A 20852-nucleotide genomic window follows, 5' to 3' on the forward strand; every position below is an offset into this window, starting at 1 on the left:
GTAATGGCTTAGTATCCTATTTCTCTATTATTCTCTCTTGTCAAGAGTAGTGTTAGTTTAAATTTTGATGTGTTTGTTACATTTCCCTAATTGTTGATGGAAAATTCAGAACTCTGAAGAGTTTATTTTCTTCTCTGTTGCTACTACATCATTATTCCTTGAGTATTCCCTGTTCTGACTTACCCATCTTCTTGCCAACCTACATGAATCCTGGTTTTTACCGTAATTATGCCCAATATAAAGACAGAAGGGCAGGTATCTGCCCCTGCATGTGGCTAGAATATATGTGTGAGATAAATATTCTTAAGGATACTGATTTTCCAGTTTTAATACTTACTGAGTAAAAATTAACCTAGATATACAGAAATCACCATTTGTTTCTTAATAAAAGTGTCAAATTTCAACAAAGCAATAAGAAAAATCCTGAATTTTAAAGCCTAATGAAGATTGCTAAATATATGGACACATCATAAAAATGTAAATTTCCAAATAATGTTTGAATATGGAATTTGAGATAATGTTTATGGGCAAGCTAAATAGTAGTAAATTCATGAATTTGGAATCTGTTGTAAACAATGGTTATTAATATTTTGGGTAAGTTTACTTCCAAGAAGTATTGATTTATATTTATGCATCATTGGCAGAAATAAATTCATAGTCTCTGAATTATAACATTAGATAATAGTTTTAAGAGAAGGAAGACTCTTTAGAAAAGGGTTGACTGCAGAAGTATAATCATAATCCTGTTTGATAAATTTGCAAATATGAAAGTGACAGTGTAACAAATTTGTTTTCAGTGTGAAGATGTTGGATCAAGTTTTCTCTAGGTTGGTGGAGGGGAAGGGTGCAAAAGCCTGAGTGTTGGTGACTGTCTTAGGGTCACCCTGAAAGGAGCTGAAAACCTGTTGAGTTTCTCACTGTTGTGAGACAGATCATCCTTTGTTGTCTCAGTGAACCATCACAAACTCTTAGAGGTGGTTATTATTATCTCTGTATCACAAACAAAAAATAATGGGACCAAACTAAACAGAAAACATAGGCCTGGAAGGTTAACTAAATTTTTCAAGTTTGCATTTTTAATTAGTAAGTAGAATAGCCAGACTGATTGCAAATCTTTCTAACTGCAAAGCCCCTATGCTTTCCAGGCTTTTTTCCTGCAATAAAACAAACAAAACCTTTTTTGGATAATGCAGATATTCATTGGACCCATATTTGAAACTACATTTCTGTAACTTGAATGCCTTAGACATCTTTGGGGGAGGAAAATTAACCTGGGCTTTCAATCAAGAAACCAGTGTGAAAAATGTGGGAATGCCTTCATTCTCGTACTTGAGAGAGTTGGCATCTGGATCTACAACCTATCCAGTATGTGAAGGAGAAAGCAGAAAGTAGCTAAATGAGTCAGCATGAAGAACCTCAGGATTCTATAATGCATGTCTCCTGGAAGCAATGTATTTTACCAAAAATTAGGTCATGAGAAGACATTGTTTTTGTTGGTCCACTCATTTGTTTACCCACCCATCTATTCATTCATCACTCTCAGCTTTGAAGAGCTCATAATCATATGTTTGTGCAATACTATATACTATTATACTGTGTTCGAAGCAATACTATATACTATTATATTGTGTTTGAAGTACCTTTTTTATGGAAAAAAAAATCCAGGAAAACTATGTAGAATAAACAGCCTAGGTATTGTGATTACCATTTTATAGATGAGCATATAAACTTTGAGAGATTAAATAATGTCCTAAAAATCCTGATAGGTCCAGCATGTCCTAGGCACAATTTAATTTCTTGTTTTAAACTGAATGCTTGTTCCATGATTAGACCTAGTTAATAAGTGAGATATAAAACTGAGAGTAGTATAAACATAATTATGTACTAGTTCCAACATCTAGAGATAATTGAAATCAAATAAATTTTAAGAATAGATATAGTTCAATCAGGGCTAGTGATAAAGTTCTTTTTCTGAAATAGTAAAAATAGAGCTCTCTTTTAAATTTTCAATATTAATTTTCTAGCATTTCGAGGGTATTTTGAGCCTTTTCATTTTTTGATGCATGTATATTTGCATGAATTTCACCTTACCCTTTTTAAAGATGTTCTTTGCATGTTATTCTTTCTCATACCTTCATAATAATTCCACATTTACTTATCTGCATTTTGCTATATTCGTCATTGCTTTACCCTTTGTTTTTTCAGTCTTTATCATAAAATCGATCTCATTTTTTTGCACTATAATTTTGTCTAGATAATGCAATTGTCAGTCTTTAAACAGTAATTTCATTGAGCCAAACCAGATTTTGGAATTCTAAAGAGGTTAAGTTAGATGTTCATCTTCACAAAAACATTTTTTATTCCTTCATTTTCTACCATAGGATCTATAAACATTTAAAATAAATCCTGAGTTACTGGTAATGAGCTGCCTGAAGATGGATAATATTAAATAAAGCTATAAAAACTTAAATGAAAGGAGGCCACGCCCAACTAATTTATGAGAAAGGGAATTTTTAACACTAACACATTCTCAACAGTTTAAAAAAAAGTGTAACATGTGACAGTTTGAAACTTACATCTTCATTTATTACTGATTCCTGCCAAAGGAAAATATTCCTCTAGTCCTTTCAGAAGAAGACATAATTAAGAATCAGTCATGGGCATTATTGAATATAAATAGGAAAATTCAGAAAATTGCTGTTTCCTGAATAAAAATTGCTTAAATATCGTGGAATTGTTTGTTAGCTTTTTTTTTTTATATTAGGACATATTCAGTTCAACCTAAATCTAAATCCTAGGACATCTTCAATGAAAGTTAAATATAAAGCCTTTTTTGTGTTTTACTTAACCAAATTTTGTTCTGTAGAAACTTTTTGCTGACTTCAAGGAGAGTTTAGATTATGCACAGAGAATTGAAATTCTCACTTATTGAAACATCTATATTAGGTCAACTGATTGCTTAATTTCTTCCTAAGTAAATATTATCAATGATTATGAGGTTCTGTAGAAAGTATACAAATTTAAAATAAAAATTATATCATTAAATTTTTTAAATTTCAAGACTGATCTCCTTCATGCCTAATTGTTTATTTCAATGAAATTTCTTGTTATAATATTTAAAATCCTTTGGGAAGTTGCATTTATTTCTTTTAAAGCTTGTTTTTATTTGATAAGAATAATGTAATACTAGCCAAAGAAAATAAAGATACATTTTAACTTTTGTTTAATAATAGATTACTTTTTCTCTCATCTAATTCTTATTCAACTTGTTCTTTTTGCTTTTCTATACACAGGCTGAGATAAATGACCCAACTGATCCTTTCACAAGTTATAGGACAAAAGATTTATCAAGTGTAGGGGATGAAAATTTCTCCAAATACATAGGATGGAGAATTGCCAACGTGCTCTCCAAACTCTGCTTCCCCTCCCCTGATGCCTGTGTCCTTCCTCTGGAAAAACCATTGAGAAAACGGGACCCGATGAAATATCTGAATAAAAAGCAGGATTCCATGAAGAAGCGGGTTCTACGTTTTACTATAAGGTAAAAGTGAAGCACTATTCACTTTTTTTTTTGTACATATATATTTTTATTGAAGTATAGTCAGGTCACAATTTTGTGTCAATTTCTGGTTTACAGCACAATGCTTCAGTCACACATGAACATATATATATATATTCATTTTCACCATAAGTTACTACAAGATACTGAATTTCCCGTGCTATATAGTTTGAACTTGTTGTTCATATATTTTATGTATATTAGTAACTATGAATCTCAAACTCCCAACTAATCCCTTCTTACCACCTCCTCCCTGGTAATCATAAGTTTGTTTCCTATGTCTGTGAATCTGTTTCTGTTTTGTGAATAAGTTTGTCTTTTTTTTATTATTATTAGCTTAGATTCCACATATAAGTGATACCATATGGTATTTTTCTTTCTTTCTGGCTTACTTCACTTAAAACGACAATCTCCAGGTCCATGCATGTTGCTGCAATTGGCATTATTTTACTCTCTTTTTATGGCTGAATAGTATTCCATTGTATAAATATACCACAGCTTCTTTATCCATTCACATGTCGATGGACATTTAGGTTGTTTCCATGTCTTGGCTATTGTAAATAGTGTTGCTATGAACATTTGGGTGTATGTATATTTTTGAATTAAGGTTACCTCTGGATATATGCCCGGGAGTGGGATTGCTGGATCATAAGGTAAGTCTATTTTTAGTTTTTTCAGGAATCTCCATCCTGTTTTCCATAACGTATGTAACAAACGTAGCTGCAGCAAACTACATTCCCACCAACAGTGTAGGAGGTTCCCCTTTTCCCCACAACCTCTCCAGCACTTATTGTTTGTGAACTTTTGAATGATGGCCATTCTGACTGTTGTGAGATATACCTATTGTAGCTTTGATTTGCATTTCTGTGATAATTAGCAATAATGAGCATGTTTTCATGTGCCTATTGGCCATTTGTATGTCTTCATTGGAGAACTGCCTGTTTAGGCCTACTGCCCATTTTGGATTAGGTTGTTTGTCTTTTTCTTATTAAGTTGTATGAGGTGTTCACATATTCTGGAAAACTGCCCTTGTCAGTCTCATCTTTTGCAAATATCTTCTCCCATTCCATATGGTTTGTTTTGCTTATGGTTTCTTTTGCTGTGCAAAGCTTATAAGCTTAATTCGGTTCCATTTGTTTATTTGTGCTTTTTTTATGGATATATATTTATATTGAAGTGTAATCAATTTACAATGTTGTGTCAATTTCTGGTGTACAGCACAGAGCTTCAATCACACATGAACATACATCTATTTTTTTTTCATATTCTTTTTCACCATGTTACTAAAATATATTGAATATACTTCCCTGTGCTATACAGTATAAGCTTGTTGCTGATCTATTTTATAGGTATATATATAAGGTAATATCTGCAAATCTCAATATCTCAATTTATCTCTTCCTTCCACCTTTCCCTGTGGTAACCATAAGTTTGTTTTCTATGTTTGTGAGTCTGCTTCTGTTTTGTAAATAAGTTTGACTTTTTTTTTAGATTCCACATATGAGTGATATCATATATTCTTTTTTCTCTTTCTGGCTTACTTCACTTAGAATGAGAATCTCCAAGTCCATCCTTGTTGCTGCAAATGGCATTATTTTATTCTCTTTTATGGCTGAGTAGTATTCCATTGCATAAATATACTACAGCTTCTTTATCCATTCATGTGTCAGTGGACATTTAACTTGTTTCCACGTCTTGCCTATTGTAAATACTGCTGCTATAAACATTGGGGTGTATGCATATTTTTGAATTAAGGTTCCCTCTGGATATATGCCCAGGAATGGGATTGCTGGATCACAAGGTAAGTCTATTTTTAGTCTTTTCAGGAATCTCCATACTGTCTTGCATAACGTATGTAACAAATGTAGCTGGTGAAGTGTAGTTTTCACCAATAGGGCAGGAGGTTTCCCTTTTCCCAAAACCTCTCCGGCATTTATTGTTTGTGAACTTTTGAATGATGGCCATTCTGACTTGTGAGATGTACCTCATTGTAGCTTTGATTTGCATTTCTGTGATAATTAGCGATAATGAGTATTTTTTCACGTGCCTATTGGCCACTTGTATGTCTTCATTGGAGAATTGCATTTTTAGCTTTACTGCCCATTTTTGTATTGGGTTGTTTGTTTTTTTCTTATTAAGTTGTATGAGGTGTTTATATATTCTGGAAATTAAGCCCTTTATCAGTCTCTTCTTTTGCAAATATTTTCTCCCATTCCACAGGTTGCCATTTGTTTTGCTTATGGTTTCATTAGCTCTTCAGAAGCTTATAAGTTTAATTAGGTCCCATTTATTTATTTGTGCATTTATTTCTATAGCTTGGGTAGACTGCCCTAAGAGAATTTTGCTGAGATTTATGTCAGATAATGTTTTGCCTATGTTTTCTTTTAAGAGGTTTATAGTCTGATATTTAAGTCTTTAAGCCATTTTGAGTTCATTTTTGTGTATGGTGTGATGGAGTATTCTAACTTCATTGATTTACATGAAGCTGTCCAGTTATCCCAATACCATTTGTTGAGGAGACTGTCATTACTGCATTGTATGTTCTTGCCTCCTTTGTCAAATATTAATTGACCAAAAGTTTGTGGGTTTATTTCTGGGCTGTCTGTTCTGTTTCACTGATTCATATGTATATTTTTGTATGAACACCATGCTGTTTTGAGTCCTGTAGCTCTGTAGTATTGTCTGAAGTCTACCAGCTTCGTCCTTTTTCTTCAATATTACTTTGGCAATTCTGGGTCTTTGTTTTTCCATATAAATTTTAGGATTATTTGTTCTAGTTCTGTGATAAGTATCCTGGGTAATTTGGTAGGGATCACATTAAATCTGTAGCTTTCTTTGTGTAGTATGGCCATTTTAACAATAATAATTCTCCAGTCCAAAAGCATGGAATATCTTTCCGTTTGTTTAAGTCATTTTTAATTTCCTTGGTCAATGTTTTGTAGTTTTCCATGTATAACACTTTCACTTCCTTGGTCAGGTTTATTGATAGTATTTTATTATTTGGATACAATTTTAAAAAATGATTGTTTCTTTGCTTTTCTTTTCTGATACTTCAGTGTTATTGCAAAAATATGCAATTGATTTCTGTGTGTTAATCTTGCATCCTGCTACCTTGCCAAATTCTTTTTTCATTTCTAGTAGTATTTGTGTGGAGCCTGTAGGGTTTTCTATATATAGTATCGTGATATCCACATATAAGACAATTTTCCTCTTTTCTTCCAATTTGGATCCCTTTTATTTCTTTTTCTTGTTCAATTTCTATGCCTAGGGCCTACAATACTTTATTGAATAAAAGTGGTGAGAGTGGGCATCCTTATCTTGTTCCAGATTTTAGCAGGAAGATTTTCAACTTTTCACCATTGAGTATTATGCTGGCTTATTTTCATTATAAATAATTTTTATTATGTTGAGATATGTTTCATATATACCCCCTTTTTTAGAGTTTTTTTTACCTTAAATGGGTATTGAAGTTTATCAAATGCTTTTTCTGCATCAATTGATTGATATGATCATGTGATATTTGTCCTTTCTCTTGTTGATGTGTTTTATCATGTTGATTGATTTGTGCATGTTGAAGCATCCTTGTGTCCCTGGGATGAATCCAACTTGATCATGGTGTATGATCTTTTTTATGTGTTGTTTGATTATGTTTGCTAATATTTTGTTGAGGATTTTTGCATCTGTGTTCATCAACAATATTGGCCTGTAGTTTTCTTTTCTGATAGTGTCTTTATCTAGCTTTGGTATCAGTGTGGTGGTGGCTTCATACAATGAGTTTGGGAGTATTGCCTCCTCTTCTGTCTGTTGGAAGAGTTTGAGAAGGATTGGTATGGCTTTTCTTTGTATATTTGATAGAATTCCCCAGTGAAGCCATGTGGTCCTGGACTTTTGTTTGCAGGGAGGTTTTTTATTGCTAGTTCTATTTTACTTCTAGCAATTGGTCCATTCATATCTGTTTCTTCTTGATTCAGTTTTGGTGTACTGTATGTTTGTAGAAACTTGTCCGTTTTTTCCAAGTTGTCCAATTTATTGCCATATAATTGTTCAATTAGTTTCTCTTTTTTTAATTTGAATTTTTGCTCTACCACCCTCTAGATACTTTATCATGAGGAAGTATTCCCTTTTCAGAAAGTTTCTTCATGCTTAAAATAGATATTATTACATAATATAAGTTATTGTTTAAGTAAATGAAAGCCTCGGTCTCATACTGACTTACATTTGCCTAGTTTACTCCCTTCTCTCCCTATAATTATTGCTTGTGTATCCTTCCAGAGTGTATAAAACATAAATATAAGAAATTATAAGTCTATTTTTAATTTTCTCTCCATGTCACAGTATGGTTTGTGGATTTGTTTTCATCTGTTTAAAAAGATCTTTTAATTTTAAGATTAAAATGTTGTCGCATTTCTCCTAGTAGTTTTAATGATTCATTTTGAACATATTCGTCACTGGTCCATTTGAAATTCTTTTTGGTGTGTAGTGTGAGGTGTCAATCCAGATGGCTATTGAGTTTTTCCAACAATATTTGTTAAATCATCTATTTTCCTTCAACATTTTAACTGATTTTAAATGTTATCTTTATAAAACACTAAATGCCCATTTCTTTTTCTTTTTCTATGTACTAGAATAATTTCAGTAATTCAGAATTATCTATCTTTTAAGCTTTGGTGGAATTTCCTCTTAAACCTTTAGTACCTTATGGCTCTTCTATGGGTAGTTCTTTGTCAGATTCTCCTATTTTATATGGCTCTTCAAAAGGCTGATGTTCAGCCATAATGTGCATGTACAGCTAGGTTCAGTTTTTATTCTTTGAGGCCCCTGCCATAAGAGTCTCTGGAGTGTTTGTCCTGAATATCAGTCCCTTTAGATCTTCCTCTCTCTCTTTAAATTGAAGCATGGTTGATTTACAGTGTGGTGTTTGTCTCTGGTGTACAGCATAGTGATTCAAGTATACATTTGTATACATTCTTTTTCATTATACGTTATTATAAGATACTGAATATCATTCCCTGTGCTATACAGTAGGACCTTATTATTTATTTATTTTGTACATAGTAGTTTATATCTGCTGATTCCAAACTTCTAATTTATCCCTCCTCTACCCATTCCCCTTGGGTTACCATATGTTTGTTTTCTATGTTTATGAGTCTGTTTCTGTTTTGTATATAAGTTCATTTGTGTGATTTTTTTTCCAGATTCGACATATAAGTGATATCATATATTTGTCTTCTTCTGTCTGACTTACTTCTTTTAATGTGATAATCTCTTGATTTATCCATGCTGTTGCAAATGACATTACTTCATTTTTTTTCATGGCTGAGAAGTATTCCATTGTATAAATACACCACAACTTCTTTATCCAGTTGTCTGTCAATGGACATTTAGGTTGCTTCCATGATTTGGCTATTGGCTGCTATTAACATTGGAGTGCATGTATCTTTTTGAATTAGGGTTTTCTCTGGGTTATATGCCTAGGAGTGGGATTGCTGGATCATATGGTAAATCTGTTTTTAGTTTTTTAATGAATCTCCACACTGTTTCCCATACATCTTTTTAATTCAATTTTAACAAATTATGCTTTCTTCAGTATTAAGTATTTTATCCCATTTTTCAAAATTTATTTGGCCATTGTTCAACAAAATTGTGTCATAAGATTCCTTTCATTCTCTGTTTCTGTGGTTACTTCCCCATTTAACCAGTTCTTACTTTGTGTGTTTGCATTTTTTCCCTTTTTTTCTCCTTAATTAGTTTATTTGGTATTTAATCTATTTTATGTTTTTTTTTTTCCAATGAACCAGCTTTTGGATTCTAACTCGTGTATTTTTGTTCCTGTGTCTGTGAGTCTGTTACTTCTTTTCTTCCATCTGTTTTGTGGTTCATTTTCTATTTTCTTGAAGAAAACAGTAAATTATTTGGGAAATTTTCTTAGTATTTGCCTAAATCATTGTTTGAGTTCCATAATCATGTGACTGTTGCTGCCCAAAGGCAGACTTTACTGTAGGTGTAGTAATTGGGTGGGACAAGGCCAGGAGGCAGGCTTTCCTCTTCTGTACACAAATAGTTAAGAGAAAAGAAGACACATATTGAGAAGAGTTTTAATATAAGTTTAAGCATTTTTTCCAAGAATTTAAAAACCAGTGAAGAAAATATATATATTTGAGGTTAAGAAACACAAAGAATACACTTTATTAGTCTCCTGTGCAGTCCAGAAATAAATATTATTAAAAATATTCTTCAGCATATATCATAAATACTTATAAAATTGCAATATGTTCAAGGTACAATGAAAAGGCCAGCTTTAAGTGTTAGGGGTTTTGAGATTTGCTTTTGAATCCCCAATGTCTTCTGTACCTTCTCAAGGACCACAGACACCAAACAAAAATTAACCTGGGACCACAGGGAGGACACTGTACAAGTGTGCTTTGGTTTCTCATCATGGTCAATTAAAGGAAAAATAGTGAAAAAGAAACTAGAAAAATAGAAGAAACTGAGTATTGGCAAAAGGAGATGAAAGCAGCAGCAGGGGAAAATGTAAATAGACAGTTAAAAGGCAGGTGGGGATGAATGGTGCCCCCTGGGACGAAGAAAGGAAAGACCAAGGAGGATAAAGACAAGGAAACATAGTGGAGATGCTTAAAATAGCAGAGCAGAGAAATGAAAGGAGCAGAAAGAAAGATAAGAGATCAAAAGGAAAGGGAGAAGGTGTAAGTAAGGGGAGAGACATACTGAGAATGGGAAGTACACATGGACGGGGTTTGGGGATGGGGAAGAGAATATATGGGTCAGAGAAGGAGACAAAAGAGGCATGGGTGCGGTTAAGACCCATAGAGTCCTGTAGGCTTTGAAGGATTCGTAAATGAGACCTCTCATCAGAGCCTACCGTTCATTACGTAAATGAGTATCATTCATCACTGATGTTTGAAAAAATGTTATCTCCTTATCCATTTTAGCTCATTACAGTGTCTGGAAATTACACTGAGAGTCTCTGGTTCTAACGAGAGAGCAGCTGCAACACAGCAGCCTGAGCTCCCCCTAGCAGAAGCCCCTCAGGGTAGCACAGGGTACCTCTCACAGGGTACCTCTCCCATTGCATCCTGCATGCTGTGATGCATGGGAACAGTGCCCCCTGGAGTTGTGCATATTGCCAGCTCCAGTTATGGATGAACTAATCTTTGGGTGCAACAGACATGAGTGGAGTAGGGCTATAGTTCAGTGACATCAAGACTGAGGCTAGGTCAGGCCTGCTTGAACAGTCCCTACTGTCTATTAGGTGTAACAGACAGACCAGCTTTGAAAAAAGTTGTTGAGGAACAAGTTTAACCCTAAGCTATGCGCTGAAAAAATGGCTGTGGCTCACTGAACATTAACTGTGGGAAATGTTATTTCTCCCGTTTGCTTAATTCTCCATCTAGTTACCAGTCCTGTAGCTCATCCCTTTTGGCATTTCTCCACCTCCTCCCACTTCCAGGTCCACAGAGTGGAATTAATGCAATTAATGAATATTTGAGTATGTTGAAGTCCTATAGGTAAAACGCAGAGACATAATTTAAAGCTGACAGTCTGCCTCACCTTTTTCCACATTTTAAAGATCTTCTTGACTCAGGGTCATATCAGCAGTTCCTCATCAAGTATTCCTAGAAATCTCCATTTTATGTTGTCCAAATAGCAACGTGTAAGATGGCAAGCAGGCGAACATTTAAGGACTCCTATGGAAGACAGGGCACATTTAAGAGGTAAAAAGACAAGAAGTTTAAGATAATATGTTTCTTTATTGCCTTGGGGCACTAAAACATACTTATTTCCATGTGAAAATCTGAAAATTTACTAGTAAGGAGAAAATTGGAGCTTCTTTATTGATGAAGCATCTGCTACATCTCATGATCTATAATTTTTTTCCCAAAATATTTTTCCTCACTTGTGTTTTTAGCCTATAAAATTCTTTGAAATCAGGAGTTCTTTCTTTCATATGTTTAGAAACATATATTTTGCTCTGAATGACTTGCCGATTTGACTTCTTTCCTTTATAAATTTTTTCAAAAGATAATTCATTACTTTGCTTCTGTGTATTGAATTTCTGGGGTTTTGCTTTAAGTGAGGGAGACATACTGTTGGATACATGCTCCTTTTTGCCTCTCAGTGTTTTTTTTTTAAATGAAAAAATCATTATGTTTCTTTACTATATCATAAAAGCTGCAACCAAAAAACCAGGCACAGAATACTTCTTCAAAGCACAGTTTTATCCTTTTCTCTGTCAGTAAGACTATCTTAAATTTACCTTAAGGCTGAGAATTCAGAACTCTAAATATCGAATTTTCAAAAACCAGTTGCCGCATCTATACTTCTTGGCTTCTGGGGTTTTCTTGTAAGTGTATTTTCTAAGCTTATGCCTTGAATTTCTGAAAACTCATACACAACTGATTATTTGCACACATACAAAGACTAGGGGAATATTAACTTAAAACTTATCTCTGATTAGGATTAATTTGCTCAAAAAAATGCTATGTCAGAAAACTTGGTGTATAAGGCCAGCGCCTAGAAGAGAGCGCAGGTAGAACTATGAGAATGGACAGAGAATATCTGTTGCCATTCAGGCAGGACGTTTCACATAGCTGACTTCATAAACAGGGTGATTGTCCTGAAGGCTACTGCATCTCCTCTGCAGCCTCCTTTACAAAAGGAGCAAATTCCAAGGTAGTGGAACTAGGAGTATCTACCATTTACTAAATGGAGACAAGATGGGAAAAGGTAGGCACCACATTCCATGAGATAAGGCTTTACTGGAGAGACTAATGGTGAGCAGAAAGAGGCATGCGGTCCCCATTTCTCATTATCTCATTGAGAGGGATGCTGAAATCTGAGGAAGCAACTGGGTAGTAAACTGGGGTTTGCATTTTGATGGACGACACACTGCCTGACTGCTATTCAACCTTCTTCTAATGTAAGGGTGAAAACTGCCTTTTCAAGGAAGAAATAAACATTTTGAGCTCAGTTGCCAAGTCATTTGAGGTTGAGCATCAGCTGGATGGGGAAGCTAGAAATAAATGCCAGATGCTCAGGACTTGGAGCCCTTGGGAAGTTCCTACTAGTTGTAGTCAGAGGCCATTGGGCTCCTTGGAGAGCTGGGTTTACAAAATGGGAGACTCTTCAGACTCCTAGTTCTAGCCAGCAGGTTGCCAGGCAAGTCAAGATGAATCTCCAGTGTTTGCCACCCTGCATGAGTGCATTTTATAGACAAGCACTACACTTAGATGTAGATATGATTATTTTATCAACTTTATAGATTTTATGTATCTATAAAATCTGCCTTTTGTAGGTATTAATACTGACAGGTTTGGTAATTTGCCCAAGAGTTGATAGCCATTAAGTGCTAGTGTTTGAACTTGAATGCATTCTGACTCCAGAGTCCGCTGTGCTGATTTCTTTCCTCTCCTGTGAACTTCATCTGATGGCTCAGCCTTGAGCAGTTGTTAAAAAACTTACCTTCAAGTCATAAAGAACCGGGTTTTTTTTTAATAAGTATTGTTTTCAATTTTTGTATCGATTTTGATTAAGAAACATTTTTTTTTTCCTGAGCCCTGTATCTCTCTAGTTAGTATTGGAAATCTATATCAAGGAAGAGGCACTTTGCATTTAGTATGATTTTGGCTAAAGCCAATGGAGCAAAAAAATATAATATGTAACATATATATTTAAATATACATATATAATACAGAAAATATGTGTCTAATATATAAATAGATGTATATATTACATATAAAATACACATATTATATGTTATATGTGTGCCTGTGTATATTTAGAAAGAGAAATTTTAAAAAAGAGTTCCAAAGGATTCTTAAATAAAATGCCTTAAACACACCTGTTTGTTCTGTTTCATGCAGGGAAAAAAGTTCATGCCTCCTTTACAGAATATCAAGTATGTTTATCTTATAGCTTTTTTGTCTGATTGATTTAGAGTAAGTGACTTAACTTCTTTGAGCCTTAGGCTAATCTTGAAAAATGTAAAAGTCGTACATCCCTCTCAGTCCTGAGGTTAGAGTCAAAAAATGTAAGTAAGGAGCCTGGACACGTTAGTTCCTTTTCCTTTTGTTCTATAATTTAGTAGATTTTCTAAAATATTTATTTTCTTCACAGTATAATATTTATTTCTTAACTTAATAAAGTCGTGATAAATAATAAACGGAAAATTTACATTTTTGTGCCCCATTTTTTCCTTTTTTGTTTTAAGTCATGATTGCTACTAGCAGCATTTCAAAAAGAACATACACTTTCATGATGATTTCCTTCTTGGTTATGTTTTCTTCCCTTCTTGTTTCTAGTTATTGAATTAGAGTGCAATTCAGTCCTGGTTCTATGTCACGCATGTATTTCAAGGGTGTGGTGTCCTGACCCATTATGGAAGAGTAAAGCTTGGAATGTTGATTGTTAACATGGCTCATCATAATTTTCACTTGAAGAGAGAGAGAAAACCTGATTGAATCTTCAGAGATGGGCTCCTATTTTTGGAACCTTTGTGAAATATTCTATTATTAAAATGTTGGTTAGATAATCATTGGTTAGATCAGTCATTTAACATGTTAAAACTTCTAGAGGTTGAAGTGGTACTGGAAGTGAAGTCCAATTGCCAGTGAGAGAACTGTGCTTAATATACACCCACCTCCAGTATGCGACTTAGTTTATGTGTGGTCAGTCCTCATCTTTCTTAATATTGTCTCCTTTCCTCTCCTGCCTTTCCAGTAGAGTCTTGGTCTGAACAGGAATTTTAGGTGTCATCAATGGGGCCATAGCTTACTTAAGCTGCCACTTTCAGTGCAGTGGCTTTATGCTTATAAGACAGGTGTCCGGCTTCAATACAATCATGAACCCTAGGAGTTCTCTACTCACAGTAAATAGCATGATGCAGAATCTTAAAAATGGCACAGGTTTTAAAATGAATGGAGTAAGATGTAAAAACATTCTATGTTTCGAATACAGATCAACTAGAATCAGAATGACAGCTCTACGGGAAGGCAAAAGTTGTGCAACAGAAAACAAAAACAAAATCTCCATTTTTTTGTGTGTTTTGTATTTCATATTCACTTTGCTGTTTCAAAGAAAAGAGCAGTGTTGTTCGGCTTGTGATGAAATGCACTTGCAGTGGTTGACAAGTGTTTATTACCTGCCTTGATTAGAATGTAAACTGGATATGACATTAATCAAATTGAAATCGTCTCCCCACTTTCTAGGTTCTCAGAAAATATGAAGTCAATCAGTTAAAGGGCTTAATCTCTCCCTATTTCTAAATGTCTCCTTGATAGGATCAAGTACTTGATCAGGCGAATGAATCTGAAAACCTTAGTACCCAGGGCAGGTGCTTTTTGTCCACCTGTCAGAGCAAATGTTGCTCCCCAACTAACCAGGCCTTCCTGGGCTGTCTCTTAGTATGGATTTAAAAGGTAGAGAGAAAACAACTCCTAGTACAGGCAGTGTATTCCTTCAGTAAGCATTAACTATACGCCTCTCTTTGCAGGCACTGTGTTAGGCACAAGGAATACAAAGACAAGTAAACCATGCTTAAAACTGTAATTAACTATCTCTTGCTCTGAACTGCTGCTTGTGCCCCTAGAATATCAATTTTCCACCATGAAGACATTTGGGGCTCTGCACCCATAGTTTTCTGTTTTTTCATATATTCATTTATTCAATACAATTTAATGCCTGACCTATTTTAGGCGTTTAATAAATGATTATTGAATTACTAATGCTAAGCAGAGGGGCACAGGGTGTGCAAAGCTCCCCCTGGTGAAATAAATCATGAAACATTTGAGGAGCTACGAGAATAGTGGTGTAGCTGGGTCACTTCCCACAGGGGGAATGAAGCTGGAGAATTGGTCAGAGTTTTCAACTTTATCTTAGAAGCCACAAGAAGGCATTGAATGTGTGTTATGTGGTGGAGTGAGGACTGGTGATTGTGTGTTTATGTGTTGGAGATTGTGATATGATCATGGTTGTGATGAACTTTGGGTAAGTCACTTAACTGCTCAAAATCTTAAATGTCTTTGTCTATAAAATGGGGTAATGATGGCAGTTTTCTTGTTGGGTGCTTATGAGAAATCAATGGAGCAGTCAACTAAAAGTATTTATTATGGTACCTGGCACAGAGTAAGCACAAAAGTGTTTATTATTATTGTATTAATAAACATATGGTAGTATAATTATACATGTTATATAATAAATATGTTGCTGTATTATTGATCAATATGATACTTTAATTATTATTATATATCATGATTTTCACCATCAGTTGCCATCGCTGACTTCGTTCTGTTGGGAAAGCACATAGATGCGATTGCAATATAGATGTGCAAGATTGGCAGCAACAGAAGTGGAAAGGAGGCAGATGGATTTGCGTAAGATTTGGAAGGAGAAGCAATAGAATTTGTTGATGATTAGACTGGAGACAGTGACAGGAGGTGTGGAGAGGAAAATGTCTTTTCCAGGTTGAGCAATTTGTCCAAGAGTGGTGTGATTCACTGCCACATGGAGTGATCAGGGAGAATAAAGTGTGGTTGGGGGTAGGGGCAGATGCTGAATTTGAAGTAGTGCTGTGAGTTCTTTAAGTGGAGAGGTCAAGTAGGCAGTGAGTTTCACAGCTGTGTTATTCAGGAACAAAGTCTAGGCTCAGTCACTGAACGAAAGTGATGACTAATGTCACGGGCATAAGCAACACTGCTTTGGTAAAGCACTTCACATGAGATGAGAGGCAGACCTGGGGTGGCATTTTAAGGAATACCACCATTTAGTTTCTGGAAGGAAAAGGATAATAGTAAAATAAACAACAAACCAAACCTTAGGTATAGCCAGAGCGGTTGGAGAAAATCCAGAATTTATAACAACTTGAGAAAAATTTATGAAAAATTGTGATATACTAATTACTATACAGTATACTTAAAAAAATTTTGAGTATATGGAGCTGTTGATTTCAAGGATCGATAAGGGAGAATTTCCAAAATAATCTACCCACGCAGTGACAGAGTCTCCCTCTTTGAGAACCTCTGAGCAGCACTTTCTGCTCACTACACAACCAATGTAAATGCAGGCGAGAAAAGAACTGCGGAGTTGTTTATATATGATGTAACTTCCAAAGACCTTGCAATCCCCACCTAATGAAAAAAAAAGTGAAGTGCCAAACCAATGCACGGAGCTTTCTAAGCTCGTAGACAAGATGCATTGGTCAGGAAGGGCAGTAATACAGTCTATAATACGTGTATCTGTGTACACACAGCAGAAATGGATTTCTGTCTGCTAATGAAATATTTGCATGTATCAAAATACCAAAAATTATGAAGGTAGATTACCACTTAGAAGAAAATCTTAGTGGACTTTCTGTTTACTTCATAGGCTTACAGGCTTTTTCAAATTTTTGTGTCTTTCCAATTTTTTTTAAAGATAAGATGCGTGAATGCTATACTTACGTCATTAGCAACAGCACAGTGTGTCTTTTCTCTCGGTTTATCCAATAAACAATGCTCAAAGATATACAATTAGGAGATTCAGTTCTCCCCATACACTTTTAGGTCCCACATTTCATGTCCTCCGTTTTCACTGGAGAAGGTGAAACTCAGCCCAAACAAGTTAACCAGACTGTGAAAGTGTTCATGCCAAGGACTGCAGTGAAATGAGAGGCCTCCGAATAGGCCCCCGCTGTCCTGCAGTGTGGGACCCTCGGGGGGGAGAGCCGTGACTGCAAGGAGGGCATGATGCAGGATTCAATTAGGAGAATGAGAGATGGTGCCATGAATGTGTGAAAACTGTGTGACACATCTGTTGCATGCATGTCTTCATTATCTCCAAACTGCCTTGCTGCTACGTTTGTAGAATTCCTGTCTTTGTTTATAAATTGGGTGTGTGCTGCATATGTTTTTCTTCCCTAAACTTAATTTTCACCTTATAAATTCCCTTTCCGTTTCTTTTTTCTTTCATCTTCCACTTCCTTCTTAAAAGGGTACATCTATAGCCAACACTAATCATGCCTCCTATCTTTAATAAATTGTCAGATCCATTTGTCATTCCAAACAGCTCCCACTTTTGAAGCCAGCTCTGTCACTGTAATATAAGATCAGTAATTGCTAAGCATCCATCATACCTGAAGTGATAACGTCACTAAATTCTCTGCTATAGTTCACTAACTTGAGTCTTGTCGAGCTGGAACTAATGTCGAATGGTCCCCTTTCTGTTTCTATTTTTTGTTTTTTCCTTAACTACATCAAGCTAGTTAAAGGAAAAAGCCTATCTTTAACATTGTAATTTTACTAAACCATTTATACAAGCAAACCAGTATTGTCACCCAGCTGGCTGACAGATCAATCACCATAGTGACATCTAGCATGGAGAGCTTGTGATAAGTGAATCATAGGAAAAAAAATGTCGCATGTAATACTTTCACCAGCTTCTATTCTTGCTGAACTATAAATAGCACAGGTGGCAGCCAGCAGTGAGGTTCAGGAGCCCCCCACTAAAGGCCAAGCATTTAGAAAAGATTTGACATACTCATCCTCACAAATTCCCAAATGCCTCTGGGTCTTTCTCTTATAATGTTCACCCTCTGTTCACAGATAAAATATGGGAAGGACAGTAAACAGTGAATTCCATTTGGAACTCAGACAGCGCACCTGACAGCACCAGATCTGGTTGGGAGAGAGGAGCTGGGACGGGACACATGGGCTCAGACAGGGTCATTCATCCCCCCTGGGAACAGGGTCCAGCACCTCTTTTTAAATATCTGCATCTTATTGGCCTCTGAGGCATTTTAGTCGCATGTAATTTGGATTAACCCAGGCTGCCTGCTTCCCAGCTTTATTTCCAGCATCTCAGTGGATCACAGCAGGGGCGGTGCAGGTGGAGGAGGTGCGGGAGCAGTGGCAGAAGCAGCTGAACGGGCCTGGGCGTCTCGAGTCTACCAGCAAGGCGCTGTGCTTCCTTTCAGAAGCTCCCAACACCTCTCAGTTCCCCCCAGCTGTCCTCAGTCATCACAGAGCACTTTGCTGTCACACAGACGTCTAAACACAGCTAGCCAAAAGATCAACCACATGTTAAGCATACTATATCGAGCAGGGAGAGGATGTGACACGTGCATGCAGAAAAAAGAAAAAGTCGAAAAAAAAAAGTTCCCTCTTCCCCCTCTCCTGCTCCATTCAAACTACTCTATTGATAATCCCAACGCCAGGAAAATCTCTAAATTCGTGATGCTAGATTATCCATCGGCACTGGCCCAGGTTGGAGTGGTGAGCAGTAGTGTTACTGTAAATCCTTTCACTCCTGCTCAGGAAGCAGTCCCTTTAGCCTTCTGTTTCAGAGTTTGGTTGCCACTAGGTCAGACATACTCAGGAGTAAAAGTGATAGGTCCGCAGGTGCGGGTCACTTGGCTGGAAGATATGAAAGAGCAGCATATAATTATTTGGGGGGGAGGATATATAGACAGTACACTCTATGTTTAGGAAAGAATATACTTAAATAAATGGAAGCGCTAAAAGAGCTCTCAAGAAGGCACTTTCATTCTCCCCTTTAGACAGTCAGGGATGCCTCTAACCTAACAGTGACTCGGGTCGTCAGAAATGGAGATTGTTCTGTGTTCACGTGCTCTGTTGCTGAGCAAGCCTCACTGTCAGAAAGCCGTTCCGTATCTCTCCCTTTTAATTGTGGCTCTGTGTTACTGCATGAATGAGAATTGGACAAGAGGGCAGTGAATTTGATTGACGCTGACAGCCAAAGTGGGCAGTTCAGACCCCTGAACTTCCCTTTAGGACAAGAATGATCCTATTTGCTGTCTTGGTGAGTCACAACAGAGGGGTAACCCGCATACTTTCCCTCCAGTGTGTGGACAGTCACCGTTAATACTGCTTTCTTAGCCCACTTGTGTTTAGATTCTATCGGCAACTAAAATGATGAGGGGTAAAACTGATCATAAAATATATTATTATTTTCAAGTTTAAGTCGATATTTTAAATAACTAGGCAGCAATCTGAGGGAAAAACAGGCTTGTACCAGAACCAAAACCACCACCACCACAACAACAATATAAGGTTGGTGAGAAAAAATTGGTCAATTTAATATCCACTGGTGTCTGTAAGGTGTGATAGAAAGTACACTTCTAGTCCTTTTGTGTAACTGGGACCACAACAAGTTACTATGGTTGGCACTGTTTTGGGAGAAAACAAGTTACCGTTAGGGAGTCATTGAGGGCGAAACTAGCCCAGGACAAAAAAACATCTTCTGTATTTTAATGATAAGGACACTCAAGTCTGATTTGATCATGCAAGTAGGCAGCATTGTCGCACCAGGTCCTTCCACCTCTCATTTTTAGGTTCCTCATTATCACTTCCCTCCCCCTGCTCAAACACTTTACTGGAATAACAAAGAGAATGGTTTTTCGGTAATTACATGACTCTAAGCATGCCTGTTTGAGAGCATCTGGGTGTACCACAGACCTATTGTTTCTTCCATATTTGAAAAGCTTCCATAGTTTTCATAGAGAGAATTTTCAACTCTAATGGTTGAAATAGACTCTTTTTCTAAGGGCACACGGACAGAAAGTGACTAAAATTTTCTTAAGTTTCTTGAGGTAAAATCTTTGGAAATTCTTGAATGAAAATTAGTGTCTACTCATATTTATGTGGCAGTTTTTCTATTGTCTTCAATGGTACAGCTGTGTTCTCCCCTACCCCGGCATCAACATCTCTTTTTGAAAGTCCAGCATTTTAAACTTACAAGGAAGCATTTTTCCTCTGCTCAAAAATCTGCATTAAAATGTGCTCTCTATTTTTTTTTTCTGATTGGTCTTCTGTAGCTCTGCATCTCAAAGGAGAGTTTTAATAGAGGATAGTAAACTGTACATATAAGATGAAAACTAGTCTAAAAGTCCACAACAATTAAAATGGCACCGTCTAAAGTCACTTTTATATCTTGCCTTGTGAAAGAGTATAGGCAGAGGGCGCGGTGAGCGCAAAACCCAGAGAAAGGAAAGGACTCACCAGGTGTGGTAACTAAAGGTGGTCAGTGTGGCTGCAGAGTAGTGAGTTCGGGGACAGTGGGAGGAGGTGAAGTTGTCATTGAGGCCAGACCTTACAGGGCTGTAAGTCCAGATAAGGAATTTCAGTTTTATGCTAGTGCAAAGGAGAGTCATTGGAAGGTTTTAAACAGAGGAGTAACAAAGCCAGTTTACTCTGAGAACAGATTATGGTCTGAAGGCGAAGGCTGAATTAAACTGACATTTCTCCTGCTCCTTTTATCTTCTTTTCAAGGTTTATAACTGGTC

General features: G+C 36.2%; 1 protein-coding gene across 8 annotated transcripts in view; it reads left to right on the top strand.

Moving 5' to 3' along the window:
• TMEM232 (transmembrane protein 232) overlaps positions 1-20852 on the top strand; it is a 246282-nt gene that overhangs the window by 101786 nt on the left and 123644 nt on the right. For all 8 annotated transcript variants that reach the window (XM_072958289.1, XM_072958292.1, XM_072958290.1 and 5 more), the window contains exon 12: positions 3294-3541. In XM_072958289.1, coding sequence (XP_072814390.1) covers positions 3294-3541 — 248 coding nt within the window. The remainder of the gene's footprint in view (positions 1-3293; positions 3542-20852) is intronic.

The sequence above is a fragment of the Vicugna pacos genome, chromosome 3 (assembly GCF_048564905.1).
Source record: "Vicugna pacos chromosome 3, VicPac4, whole genome shotgun sequence".
In the NCBI taxonomy this organism is placed as follows: Eukaryota; Metazoa; Chordata; class Mammalia; order Artiodactyla; family Camelidae; genus Vicugna; species Vicugna pacos.